We start from the raw sequence: 13,830 nt of genomic DNA, 5'->3' as shown, positions 1-13,830 counted from the left end.
CTGTGATGGCCACAGCCTCCTGGTTGGTCCCTGTTGCCAGGCTCTAAAAGTAGATTTCATCATGTCCTCCCCATCCCTGACCCCCCAGCTGGAAACTGCTTGAGAAAAGCAGAATTCTAAAATGGACTCCAAGATTCCTGCCCCGTATTCAATCCTCTGCATCGACTGTTGGCTGAACCTGAGAATAACATGTGATGTCATTGCTGTGATTAGATAACTAATCAATAGACTGAGTTAATCCTTTAAAGGGAGATTATCCTGGGTGGGCCTGGCTTAACCAGGTAATCCCTTAAAAGAGACTGGGCAAGTTCAATAAGGAGGCTAGACAACTGCATGCCTTATGGCTGGAGAGACGTAGCTCCCATATGATTTGTTACTTGGTGACTCAAAACATGTGATAGCCTTGGTATTCCTCAGAGGTCCTTGTGCCAAGCAAGTGGTAAGAAGCTGTTGATTGCTTGCCTCGTGGATCCTGAAGGCCTTCCCCATAAGAGGACAATTCTAAACCAAGCTCAAGGAATCTAGTGTGTGTAGCTGTGGCTCAAGTTTTGTCATCTTCAGGGTTCACGGAAGCTAAAGGCCAGATTCAGAGCAGGATCCTTCTTAGCTCCTCTTGTGTGTCCATCTAGGCTTGGGGCTGAGGAAGGGAAGAACAGACCCTGGGTTGGAAGGGTTGTGGCACACGTGCTCCTCTCTGTGCCATCACCTCTTGTGCATCTGGCTTTAGGGTTTGTGTGTTAGGATTTTTATTTCTACAAGAGCAGCTTCAGAGTCAGCTCTACAGGACTTGACCTTGGTACCGTGATGTGTGACAGAGGTAGCTTTTTTCTCAAGAGGGAGAAACAGGTCCGTGTTTAATAAAGTCAGATTAAGATCCAAGCAACCGGGGATCCCTGGGTGGCTCAGCGGTTTAGTGCCTGCCTTTGGCCCAGGGCGTGATCCTGGAGTCCCGGGATCGAGTCCCACATCGGGCTCTCTGCATGGAGCCTGCTTCTCCCTCTGCCTGTGTCTCTCCCTCTCTCTTTCCATGTCTCTCATGAATAAATAGATAAAAGATCTTAAAAAAAAAAAAAAGATCCAAGCATCCACCCCAAAGGGGGCCGTGAGAACTCAGTTCCCCTCTTCTGATGCACGTGTTGTAAATCCTCCCTTTGATCAAGGAGCAGCCGAGTAGTACCTGGTGTTCCTCTAGGCCTGTCACTCTCCTTAGGACTTCAGACACTGCTGGGGCAGTGGGCTGGGCTTCGAGTCAAATATGTCTGGCCCCCAGCAGTGATCCCACAGGTGCCTTGGAAGAGAGGTTTAGCCTTGAGCCCAAACCACTCTGGTGACCAAACAGCTGATGGGAGCTGGGGTCGGAAAGGCTTCCTTCTGTCCACACCTGCAGTTGTCCCCTTACCTTCTCTTCACCTAACACCCTTTGATGAAAAAGAGCCCGACCGAGGTGCCTGGGTGGCTCAGTCAGTTAAGCATCTGCCTTGGGCTCAGGTGGTGATCCCAGGGTCCTGGGATCCAGCCCCATGTCGGGCTCTCTGCTCAGCGGGGAGCCTGCTTCTCCTCCCTCTGTCTGCTGTTCCCCATTTGTGCTTTCTCTCTCTGTGTCACATAAACAAATAAAAATCTTAAAAAAAACAAAACAAAAAAAAACAAAAGGAGCCTGACCATCGCATACATTCAGTGCTGTGCTGCTAAATAGCTAACAACTGGTTCTCCAGGTGAAAACAGCTCTCATCTGTACCATTTGTCAATTTTCATGGTATAAATACTCTCACCATTGCCTATTTAAAGCTACACCAAAGATTTAATCCCTGGCTCAAAAAATTCCTAAAATCTTGCCTTCCAGCTCTTGCGAGTCCTCATGAGCTGGCTCCCAGCACACCGCTGAGTGCATCGTCCCAGGTGCACTTTAATTCATGTTCAGCAACTCCTTAGAAGTCCCTGTTAATTCAGTGGAGTTAAGGACCACGGGCTCCACGGTAGAGAGGAGGAGACCTAGAGAGGGTACCTGATGAACCCCAAGGTCCCACAGGGGGGCGGAAGAGCCCGGTCTCCCACCTGAGGTCTGCGGTTCTCCTGCACACCCCGCTCCCTCTCAGGGGCGCTGCAGGGCCTCTGAGGCCTCGTGGGGACGAGGGCTCCCTCAGGACAGGTGGCATGAGCGGGGGCATTCTCTGTGAGACCGCTTTGGATTCCCAGAACTTCCCCCAATTAGAGTCTATTAATTACCTGGGGCGGAGGCGGGGGCGGGGGGGGGGGAGAGGAAGAGGGGCCTGTGAAAATGCAGATTCCCAGGCCACGCTACCTTGATCAAGCCCTCGGGGAGGGGAGCCCAGAACTGTGCATGTGGACCAGGGGAGCGCAGCTTGCAGACGCACGTGAGTCAGTGCGGGAAATCCTTAACTCGGGTGAAGAGGTGAGAGATGAAATACATTTAGCATCATCACGTTTCATTTTTTTCCTTGTATTTTTTTGGTGGGGGAGGGAGACACGACGGAAACTTTGGAATCAACGGGGAGCACCGCGCCCCCGATAGGCCTGCGCGCAGGATGCGCGGCCCGGAGCCCGCCCGCGGGGTCGCAGCGGGTGCAGTTCCGCAGCCGGCCATCGGAGGGCACCCTAACGCAGCGAGAGCTGCCGGCGCCGCGCACCTGCGGGCCTCCCGGGCCGGGTGGGGGGCGGGGAGGGGGAGGGGAGCCGGCTGCTCCGCCTCGGCCCCCCGGACGGGCCCCCCTCGCCCCCTCGCCCCCTGGCCCGGGCTCCCCTGGCTCGCTGCGCGCTCCCTGGCGTGGCCAGGACCCCGGCGGGGCGCAAGGTGCTTGAGCCCGGGAGCTGGGAATCCCCGTTCTTGCGCTTAGCGGTGTGGCCTGGGGGGGGGGGGGGGGCACTAAGGCTGCCCTGAGACTCAGTGTCCTTATCTGCACCTTAGGGGAAACGATGCAGCAGGAGACGGCTGTTAGGAACGTTGCCTAAGCTGAGCTCTGCGGGGGGGCCCGGGGCCTCAGCGGTTGAGCTGCTGCCTTGGCCCAGGGCGTGACCCTGGGGACCCGGGATCCAGTCCTGCATGGAGCCTGCTTCTCCCTCTGCCTCTCTCTGTGTCTCTCATGCATTAAAAAAAAAAAGAAAAAGAAAAAGAAAAAAAAAAAAAAGATTATTCTGCGAAGTCCTTTAGCACCATGCCTGGTACCTATTCAGCATCCAAAAAACCAGTGTTGTTATTGTTGTCATCTTGCGGTGCCGGCCCCGAGGGATCTGTGATTCTTCCTATCCATGCATTTATGGGTATCTGTCCCCTTGCTCCTGGGAACCTTAAAAGGAACGTTGAAGGTATTGATCAAACAAACAAGTATGTCAACTTTCTCTATGCCAGGCAACTGTTGGAGTGCTTCACATATATTAACTTATTTAATCCTTGTGCTAACTCTTGTTGCTATGATCTCCACGGAGCAGTGAGGGGAGCTGAGGCCCAGAGAGGCTGACGGCCTTGCTGCGGGTCACACTGCTATTAGGAGGTAGAGGCGGATTTTGTAGCCAGGCGGTGGGGGCTCCAGAGCTGGGGGCCCAGAGGGCATAGCCAGGCAGCAGGGGGCTCCAGAGCTGGGGGGCCCAGAGGGGTTGCCAGGCGGGGGGGGGGCTCCAGAGCTGGGGGGCCCAGAGGGCATAGCCAGACAGCAGGGGGCTCCAGAGTTGGGGGGCCCAGAGGGGTTGCCAGGCGGGGGGGAGGCTCCAGAGCTGGGGGGCCCAGAGGGCATAGCCAGGCAGCAGGGGGCTCCAGAGCTGGGGGGCCCAGAGGGCATAGCCAGGCAGCAGGGGGCTCCAGAGTTGGGGGGCCCAGAGGGGTTGCCAGGCGGGGGGGGGGGCTCCAGAGCTGGGGGGCCCAGAGGGCATAGCCAGGCAGCAGGGGGCTCCAGAGCTGGGGGGCCCAGAGGGCATAGCCAGGCAGCAGGGGGCTCCAGAGCTGGGGGGCCCAGAGGGCATAGCCAGGCAGCAGGGGGCTCCAGAGCTGGGGGGGCCCAGAGGGGTTGCCAGGCGGGGGGGCTCCAGAGCTGGGGGGCCCAGAGGCGTAGCCAGGCAGCAGGGGGGCTCCAGAGCTGGGGGGGCCCAGAGGGCGTAGCCAGGCAGTGGTGGGGTGGTGTCCAGAGCTGGGGGCCCAGAGGGCGTAGCCAGGCAGCGGGGGGGTGGGGGGGGCTCCAGAGCTGGGGGACCCAGAGGGGTTGCCAGGCAGCAGGGGGGGCTCCAGAGCTGGGGGCCCAGAGGGCATAGCCAGGCAGCGGGGGGCTCCAGAGCTGGGGGCCCAGAGGGTGGTAGGCGCCCCTGCGGCCTGCAGCTCTGGGCTGTTCAAGAAAGACGGTGACCGGGCGACTGCATTGTGACTCCCGCGCCTACCAGTGGTGTGAGCTGGGCAGGCTACACAGTCTAGCCTCACACTCCTCACTTGTGAAGTGAGGATAACACCCCCATCTTGCCGGGGTATCGTGAGGGTTAGCAATAGTGAAAAGCTCTTTGCTTGGCCCGTGTACGTGCTCCAGAAATGGTAGCTGCGTTTAGACTCATGCAAGTTGAGATGAGCCGGAGGAGCCAGGGCACGAAGACGTGGGCAATATGCTTCTTCTACTCCAAGGAAATAGCACGTCAGTCGTGGGTGCTGGCATGGCCAGGGGCGCGCCGTTGGTGCCCCAGCCCTACTGCGGCCAGTGACGGGCACTCACTGTAGTGGAGTCGGGAGGCCCGGGTTCTAGCCCCAGACTCGGCCAAGAGGCTGCGGGAGCCCCTGGGAGCCTCTGTGACATCTCTGACTCCCAGGTCTGCGACTGGGGGTCGTAGGCTTGTCACTCTACCAAAAGTCTTGGGATCCTGGCAAAATGTGACCTCCACCTGAAGCCCTGTCCTAGGGCAGGAGGTGTGTGTGTGTGTGGGGGGGACCGATTGGGGTGCCCCCTCAGGAAGCGGGCAGTGGGGGAGGAAGGAGGCTGGCCTGGGTGGGAGGGCCGGAGTCTAACTCCCTGCCTGGGTTTAATGAGCCCCGGAGCTCTGTGCGGGCTGCTTTTCACCACCTTTTATTTGGTCAGACAGGGGGCTCAATAAATCTTTAGTTCTGTGGACTCCCCTCGTGGAATTGTTGAAGGAGAAAGCTTTTTGCAAATGACTGGAAAGCCCTTTGCAAATATAAAGTGCTTATTTAGATGCAAACGAAAAATCCAAGGTGCCTGTGACTCATCTGGTACCTATTGTGCTTGCTGCAAAGACGCGGAGGCTTGCCTGTGTGATGGGTGCCATTTGAGAGCCACTTAAAGAACTCCCTGGTGAATGAATTTGGTTGCATTATTCCTGGGCCCCTAGCGGAGGACTCTAATTCTCACCGATCAGAACGCGTCCTCCTCCTCTGACACTTTCTCAGCCCTCTCCCTGAGCTAGTTCTGACCCAGGATGCTGTGGGAGGGGGCTGGCCCCCTGGGGAGGCAAGGCGCCAAGGGGGGGGGGTGGTAGGGGCTTGTGCTTTTTAAAAAAGAAAAGGCAGCATTAATCCAAGCATCCAGGGCTATGCCTAAGAATCTAATGACAATAGTATTACTTGCTTTCAAAACCTCTTTTTATCATTTCGTTTCCTTTCCTAGCTCTTACTACCCTGTTATTACATACCAGGGCTTCATGGCCAAAAAATGCTGAATCCATTTGGTCAAGTGTGTCAGACTGGTGAGTAGCATTGTGTGCAGACCAAAGGTCTGCATGAATGACTGCATTTTTAATGAATTGACCAGCTATTTGGCATCCCATGAACAGAATTTAATGCTGTGTACTGCACGCTGCCGTGAAGGATGATGGAGACAGCTTTTCCAAGGCCGAGTCTCACTCCTAGAACAGAGAAGAGGCTCCATCTTTAGGTTTGATGAGGATGGGTTCATGTCAACATACAAGAAGAAAGCTTCCTTCTCCCTTGGGGCCAAGGCATGGCTTGTTCTTCAGATTTCAGGTGGTGAGGGCAATGCATTCTGGGGCTTTTCCTCCATGGGACAGAAGCCAATTCAAGGTTTATTCTTGTTGGTTGTGGTGAAAAGTGGAAGTGTATGTCAAGGGCAGCTGCTGCCAGTGAAATGGTGCTCTCGTGCAGGTTGGAAAAAGGCACCCTCTCCTGGCCGACTCAAGGTTTGCAAAGAAACACTGGCTGAACTCAGTTCCCAAACGCTTGTGCGGGACACAGCCCGTACCACCTCACCTGCAGGCCCCACGTGTGCGACTGTGTGTGGGTGGAGTGTGGAGGCACAATCTTAAGAGAGTACAGAGGAAGGCTGGGAACTGGGAAGCCAGGAGGGGGGCTGCCTCTAAGCTCCCTGCTCCAAGGCTCATCTTCACCCAGTCGCTCATGTTCTTTCTGAAGGGGCATATCTGTGCTCTAAACCCTGGCTACCTCAGGCAAGGACCACTCGATTCAGTTTAATATTCTTTGTTCAACGTCTGTACTTGGCACAGCAGGGAGGCACATGGGTGATGAAGAGCTAGGACTACTGTAAGAGTTTTTGGGTGGTAGAGGTGATGATACAGCAAACCAGATGCAGGCTGCTACTTATGTCACTTATATATTTAGGTACTAAATGTCCGGAAATCACACAAAAGGCTTACATGTTATAAGCAGAGTTCTATTCTCAGAGAGCTAAAAATATTATAAAATCCCTAACGATCCCCTCATTTTAAAACAGCTTTATCAAGATATAATTCACATATCACACAATTCATTCATTTAAAGCGTACAATTCAGTGTTTTGGGGTGTATTTATAGAACTATGCAACTATCTCCCTTTATTTTTAAACACATTCTTTAATGGTGTGAGTCCCAGCCTTCTGGCCATGTTCTTTGATTTTCTTTCTCAGTTGGAGAGCCAATCAAGTGATAAAAGTCAAAAGACTATCCAGTTCGCTGGATGGATGGTCTGCAGTAGTATCATTAGAGGGTGGGGTTTCCAGGTTCATTCTTTGGTTGTTATTCAAGATTCTCAACTTAGCACATGAAAGGGAGTTTAGGCTGTTGATGGAGAGGACACAACCCTGGGGGTGGGGGTGTGTAAATGTCAAAGGAGGGGAAATGAGGAAGACCTGCTTTAGGACCTCTAGCTAAAGGGAGGCTAGAGATGCCTTATGATAGTTACAGAGAAAGCACTATGAGAGTTCAGGGGCAATGGAATCAAGTGGTAGAAATTTGCCAGGGCTTCGTGGGCCAGGGTGTGGTAGACTTTGAAGGAAGAGAGGCCATGGAGCAACCCAGAAAGAGACGAGAATGAAAGATAGATTGAGGCCATAGTGCAGAAAACTTAAAATCCTAGGCTGGGAAGGTAATTCTAACATTTATTCCACAGGCCAAGGAGATGGCGAAGAAGACAGTGCTCCATGGAGGGAGCGCAATGGACATTTGGACTTTATTGCTGGGGGAATAATTCTGAGAGTGGCGTGTAGGACCAGTTAGGAGGCTGTGGTAAAAGTCCAGTGAGAGGTCATAGGAACCTAAAATAAGCAGGCACGGTAAGAAAGGAAAGATAAAAAAAAAAAAAAAAAAAAAAAGAAAGGAAAGATAGGGGCAAATTTGGGGAAGAAATGGCAAAAATAGAGTCTATAAGCCTTGTCTGCTTAGATGAGGAAGAGAGAGGAGTGGAACCAAACCTGAGATTATGAGGCAATGATGCTGCCAATAAGGGATGATCAAGTCAAGATGGTTTGGTGCTTTGAGGGTTTGAGGGTTTGGCTTTTAACATTTTAAGGAGCCAGTGAGCTATCCAGGTGGTAAGGTGGCTTGAAACTCAGGGGAGATCGTAGAGGTGTAGCTAGAGATTTGAGGAGGCTTAGCACAAAGCCTGAGGTTATGAACTTGGAGTCAGATAGACATGAATTCCAGTGCTGGCACGGCTCCCTATGAGGATGTGACTTTAGGCAAATTCCTTCCTTCCCCTAAGAAACTGGAAATGAAGTCAATAGTAGCAGTTGAGTTGTTGTGAAGATAGAATGAAGGAGTGAGTGTGTGTCAGAGCCTTAGCACTGGGTGGTAAGTTCTCAATGATTGGCAGACCTTGTTTGGGCTCCCCTGTTCAGGCTAAGGAGTGGGTATATGGTACTTCTGGGAGGAGTGGAGGACAGAGAAGAGGTGGACAGTGGGTGGGGAGGACAGTGAGAGGGGACCCAAAGAAGGGAAGGTTGGAGGCCCTTGAGTGGCAACAGAGGCCCTGGGCTGCAGAGAGCAAACTCCTTTCCCAGGGCTCTCTGTGGGCCTGGAGATGTCCAGGGGAGCCCTGGGGACGTCCAAGGCCCAGGCTGGGAAAAGGGAAAAGAGGGAAAAAAACACAACAAGAGGAGAAGCGAGGAAGAGAGGTGCCCCAGGGCCAGGGCAGCACACTCTTCATTCCTCGGGATGGAAAGCCATGCCACTCAGGTGGAACATGTGCCGGTTTGAGTCATAATCACAAAGATCCACACCAGCAACCAAAAAGCAATTCAAAATGAACATCATTGTTTACTTGTTTACCTTAAACTCTATGAAGGAAATGAATAAATAGCTAGATCACAGCCATAGTTCCTGCGATTGCCCTTCTCCCATCCACTTCTCTCCTCTCTGCTTCCTTGCAAATCCTCCCAAGGTTTTCTCTCTTCTCTCCCTCTTCCCCCTCCTTTCTTCCCCCACTTTACCAAAAAAAACAACAAAATAGTCACAAGAAACTTTCCTCCCAACTCTTGTTGGCTCACCTTCTGGCCTTGTTCCCCCTCCTCCATCCCCCATTTGCTCTCCATGAGGAATCACAAAAGCCCTAAAGGATGGCAAAAAGGCAAAACCAGAATCCTCTTTAGGGGTCTGGGAAGCAGGAAAGGCCAGGAAAGCTTATAGGATGATTGTTTTTCTCCTGCCACAGGGGTCCCTTCTCTACTGCAAATCATAGTTTAAAAGAAAAAGAGAGAGGAGAAAATGTCCTAGTGATTAAGTCCTACTTGGCAGAGACCCCAGGGACCTCCAAGGCAAAGCCTGGGCATCATACACAGCAGGAGCAGTTTCCCCAGGCTGGTTTCCTGTACCACCTAGCAGCCTGAACCTGCTGGAAGGGGAATCCCAGCCCTACCTGTCGATGCTGATGGCACAGAGGTTCAGGATGCTGGCTGTACACATCATGACATCCAGGGTGACGAAAACATCGCAGCAGATACGGCTGAAGTTCCAGACTCCACCTGTCACCTGAGCGGCAGAGACAAGGCTGTTAGTATAGCCCCCCCACCGCCACCTCCCCCACAAAACCCAGTCAACTCTGCTGTCTTCCTGAGGCTACCCTCCACATACCCTCCATGTGGTCAGTACTCTTGTTGCCAAGGGCAGGCAGACGCTGAGGGAGTGCCCGGCTGCTCAAGATGGTTGTTCAAGGAAGGACAAATTCACAGAATGTTAGAACATTAGAGCTGGAATTAGTCCAATGTCTCTCAAAGTGTGGTCCACAGTGGGGTGCTCATTAAAGATACAGTTTCTGAACCCTTCTCTAGGCCAACTGAGTCAGAATCTCTGAAGCTGGAGCCAATGAATTTTCATTTTTTAAATACTCCCTCCAGTTCCCCCTGTCCCCATACCCATCCACCAAGGCTTGAGAATTATTGATCTAGTTCAAACTCAGGAGGCAACTAAAGCTCATTGTGGTTAAGTGATGCCCATAGATGTCCAGCTGGTAGTGAAAGAGCTTGGGTGAGAGCCAGATGTGTGCACTGTGCCCACACTGCCTTTCTGAAGCCCTCCCCACAGCGGAAAGCTCACCATATACTCAGGAAATAAGCGGAGGGCACATTTGTCATGGAACTTACCTCTAAAATGAAAATCTAGCTGGCTTCTGTTTTTAAAGCTTGGAAGCATATCTGTAAGAACCTCTGTGAAATAAGTCTGTGCCAGTGTGCCTGCCTTGAACACCCTGGTTTCAGTTCCCAGGAGCTGGGGGGTGGGGGTGGGGAAGGGGTCCAGGGCATTGGAAAGGCGCTCAGGTCCTCTCTACCACTCATAGCACCAGTGAGGACAGTCCCAACTTCACGCATTTACACGTATGTTCCAAGCTCTGAAACTTCCTCCCAGTAATGCTTACAGAGTCAGGAACTTAGGTAATTGAATATAGATTCTAGCACATTTCTATCTTATTTTGAAATGTTTAACATCATCTAATCAAACCAGAGCGATATGTCAGGGAGATTGTCACTTTCAGAGTGTCCATAGACTCCAATTCTTGGGTCCTGAGGCCTTTGTGCGTTTGCCAGCTTCCTGTCTGCGGTGACTATGGTTCTCAAAGAGAAACCCCATGAAGCTTCGTGCCCCCAGCTGTAGCTGTGCTCATGATATCCCTGCTGGGCTGGACCGATGGCTATTTAAGAGGAACGGGAGTGAAAAATAGGTACAGTAGCCTCTAAAGTAGCTTCTTAAGGGAAAAACAGATATTGAGCAAACGAGAGAGTGTGTAAAGATGGTGCTGTTGCTCTGGTGACTTTTTGTCACCCAAGATTCTTATTACATGGCCAGGACACTTTCCTGTTCATTCCTGATTTAGCCCACTAAAGAAAGGTTCTGAAAGCCTCTCACCCCAATCACGTCTTTCCCCTTAGATTTATTTCTTTTCAGCATCTGATTTTAGCCCTATAGTTAGTCATCTCCAGACTCTATTTTGAGAAACCCTGACCAAAGATATTTTGCTGAAAAGCAACAATGAAAAGTTCAAACTAGTGAAGAAGTCATTATTTTTGTTCATTAGGTTGCAGATTCACTTTCTTTTAGTTCAGCCGTTTGGCTTTGTATAAATAAGGCCTAATATGAATTTATAGGAATTCTGAGAATGAGAAACTCATAAAAAGGGAACTGTATAGTCATAATAGCACTACGATTTAAGGGATCCAGGAGAATAAAGGATGGTTTTCTCAGTACATAGGATGGTTGTATGCTGTAAAAGCTTCTTGCAGAGGTTGAATTTTGTATACTAGGTCTCATTTTAACATGTGTCTATTACGTAATTTATGTATTAAATTGGGTAAACCTCACTTTTTGTTTTGCAAAGTTGTGAAAATCTGTCTGTGTCTGTAAGCTGAGAGTGAAAATGTAGGTGAGAGAGGATAGTTATGACGACAGCAAGCTCCAGTGCTTGCTGTGGGTTTGATGGTTAGTTAATTAATTAGTTAATTCATTCATTCATAAAGCAAGTAGTTGTGAAGCCCCTGATACTTAGTTCATAGAAGGAGGATTTGTTATGTGTTTTAAGAAGTTTTAAAAATGTACTTCGGGTCCTGTCCTTGAAGAATTTATATGATGACTGAGGAGCAAGGTATTCTTAAATAAAATAATCTTATTCTTAAATAAAATAAGATCATCATGAGGTCTTAACATCGTTAATACAATCTAATGTTTATTGAGAACTTACTTTTCCATGGGTCACTTACCCACATGACCCATTTGGGGAATTTCTTTTCTTTTTTTAAAGATTTTATTTATTTATTCATGAGACACACACACACACAGAGAGAGAGAGAGAGAGAGAGAGAGGCAGAGACACAGAGGGAGAAGCAGGCTCCATGCAGGGACCTGACATGGGACTCGATCCCAGGTCTCCAGGATCACAGGGCCAAAGGCAGGCGCTAAACTGCTGAACCACCCAGGGATCCCCATTTGGGGAATTTCTATAGTTTTGAAAGTTTAGATTCTGAAAACTGAATTTGTTTTTAACTGTATATGCTCTTAAAGCTTTTTGGGAACAAATTATATACTTACTTGCTAGGAAAGTAAATGGCTGTTACTTAATTCTGTAGGAGCAGGGACTTTGACTTGTTTGCTGTTGCATCCTCGGCTCCTAGAGCAGTACCCAGCGGGCAAGTATATTCTGGAAGAGTGAATGGTCTCTGACATAATCTGTATTAATACTACTAGCTAACGTTTACTGAATGCTTACAAAGTCTGATGTTCTACAAAGCACTTTACATACAAGGCCTCTATTGCTGCTTATAATCCCGTGACAGGTGGCTACTGTTTTCACTGCAGAAAAAGGGACAAAACCTGGGAAAGGGTCTAGTACTTCACCGGGGGTGGCACAGCTAGCAGAGGCAGACAGGGCATTGGAATGTAGGCTGTGACCTGCCCTGCTATGCTTGAGCGTCGAGTCAGGAGGGGGCAGTTGTTGGAAAATGATGGGAATGGGCAGACGCAAGGGGCAGGGAGAAAACCATGCGCTCATCAAGGATTTTTGTGTGACACGCTGCATCACCTCCCTTCTAGGAAATGGCACTCCTTTCTCTCTGATTGCCTTCATCACAGAGTTCCAAAAATAGTGCAAAAGATAGAGGTGGCTGCTGGCCTTGGGGTCTAGTGAAAGCACACACTTGGCAAGGTTTTTGGTACCCTGCTTCTTTTGCCCCGCAGGGCCAAAGCCCTTCTAGCTGTCCCTTGGCTTCTCCTGTGCCACCCTATTTTGACTGTCCTCTTCTCCCATCTCCAATTCTGCTAGAAAAAGTCCCATTCTCCTTAATCTCAGCTAAGTGTCAAAAAAACAAAACAAAACAAAACAAAAACAAAAAAAACCCCCAAATGATCTGATCAGCAGACTGAAGTAACTCCCACTAAGATGCCATCATTTAACCTTCCCTGGAGCTTACTCCTTAAGATGAGTCTCTAACTGGTGGCACGTGTAATGGAAAAACTTAAAAAAAATTACTGGAGTCCTGCACATCAAGTAAATAATAGTAAGCAGTCCATAGAGCTGCAAAGGGCCAACACCATGCTTAAGCAACTCTCACACATGGTCTCATAGCAACCTGATGAGGTAAATATTATTTCCAATGTTATAGGTAAAGAAATGGAGACTGAGAACGGTTGAGTGATTTGCCTAAGGACACGTAGCTGGTAAAGAAGCTGGAATTTCAGATTCTTCATATTCCCGATCGCTCTATTTTGCTTTTCAGTGGGTAGCACCTTGCCACGCCACTGCTGGGGGCTCACGTGTGAGTGGGTGTGGGTGAAGAGAGGGCCCAGGAGAGAGACACTAAGAAAATAACTGTGATACAATGAGAACAGTGCAGATGGTGAGGTAAGGGCAGAGTGTGGGGGGGAACATAAAAGGGAAAGGGAATTTTGAAATTAAAGCAGAAAAAAAAAAAAAAAAGCAAGACCAAAATCTGATGGGTTTAGGGCTCTTTAGAGACATGATTTTACCTTTCTCCTAAATTCTAATGAGTAGCTCACTACAGAATTCTCAGTAGCCAGGTGGTGTTAACTCTCACTTGCTAATGAATATAACTAACTCCCTTTGGCAATACAGAAGGTGGGAGTAAGCAAGAAAGTGTCTTCAGGTACTGAAGTTGGCTATTGATTTCCAACAGACACAGCCTAAGGCAGCATTTCCCAAATTTACTGATTATAAGGCAGCATTTCCCAAATCACCTAAGGCTCTTATTAAACAAAATGATTCCCAGGCCCCACTCAGAATAATAAGTCCCTCCAGTGAATTCTTCTGCTTCCTAAGGAGGCTTGGGAAACACTGGTCTGGGATCCAGGGGCATGATATTGTCTTCAGAAATGGTCATCCCTAAAAGCAGGGCTCCTTGAGCATTCTGTGTCCCATGGATCCCTTTGGTCTCATGGTTCCCTTCTCAGAAGAATATTTTTAAGTGAATATAATAAAATATAACGGATCACAAAGAATACCAATTATATTGAAATGTAATGACCAAAGTATTTGAATATATGTGCTTCTTTAATAATGCATTAAGTAACAAAACATAGCGACCAGTCCAAAATTCTCATGATTTCAAAGTACTGGTGAATGTCAATGGTATTTCAAGGTATCTGCGACAATTGTA

The 13,830-nt window shown here is 49.7% G+C and overlaps 2 protein-coding genes across 2 annotated transcripts in view; one reads left to right on the top strand and one right to left on the bottom strand.

Moving 5' to 3' along the window:
- Window positions 1-13,830, top strand: part of QTRT2 (queuine tRNA-ribosyltransferase accessory subunit 2) — a 144,202-nt gene that overhangs the window by 69,453 nt on the left and 60,919 nt on the right. The gene's annotated exons all lie outside the window — the stretch shown is intronic.
- Window positions 1-13,830, bottom strand: part of DRD3 (dopamine receptor D3) — a 45,755-nt gene that overhangs the window by 18,109 nt on the left and 13,816 nt on the right. The window contains exon 3 of the mRNA XM_077884109.1: window positions 9,090-9,202. Coding sequence (XP_077740235.1) covers window positions 9,090-9,202 — 113 coding nt within the window. The remainder of the gene's footprint in view (window positions 1-9,089; window positions 9,203-13,830) is intronic.

This window comes from Canis aureus, chromosome 35 (assembly GCF_053574225.1).
Source record: "Canis aureus isolate CA01 chromosome 35, VMU_Caureus_v.1.0, whole genome shotgun sequence".
Taxonomy (NCBI): Eukaryota; Metazoa; Chordata; class Mammalia; order Carnivora; family Canidae; genus Canis; species Canis aureus.
This window is presented reverse-complemented; position numbering and strand designations above follow the sequence as displayed.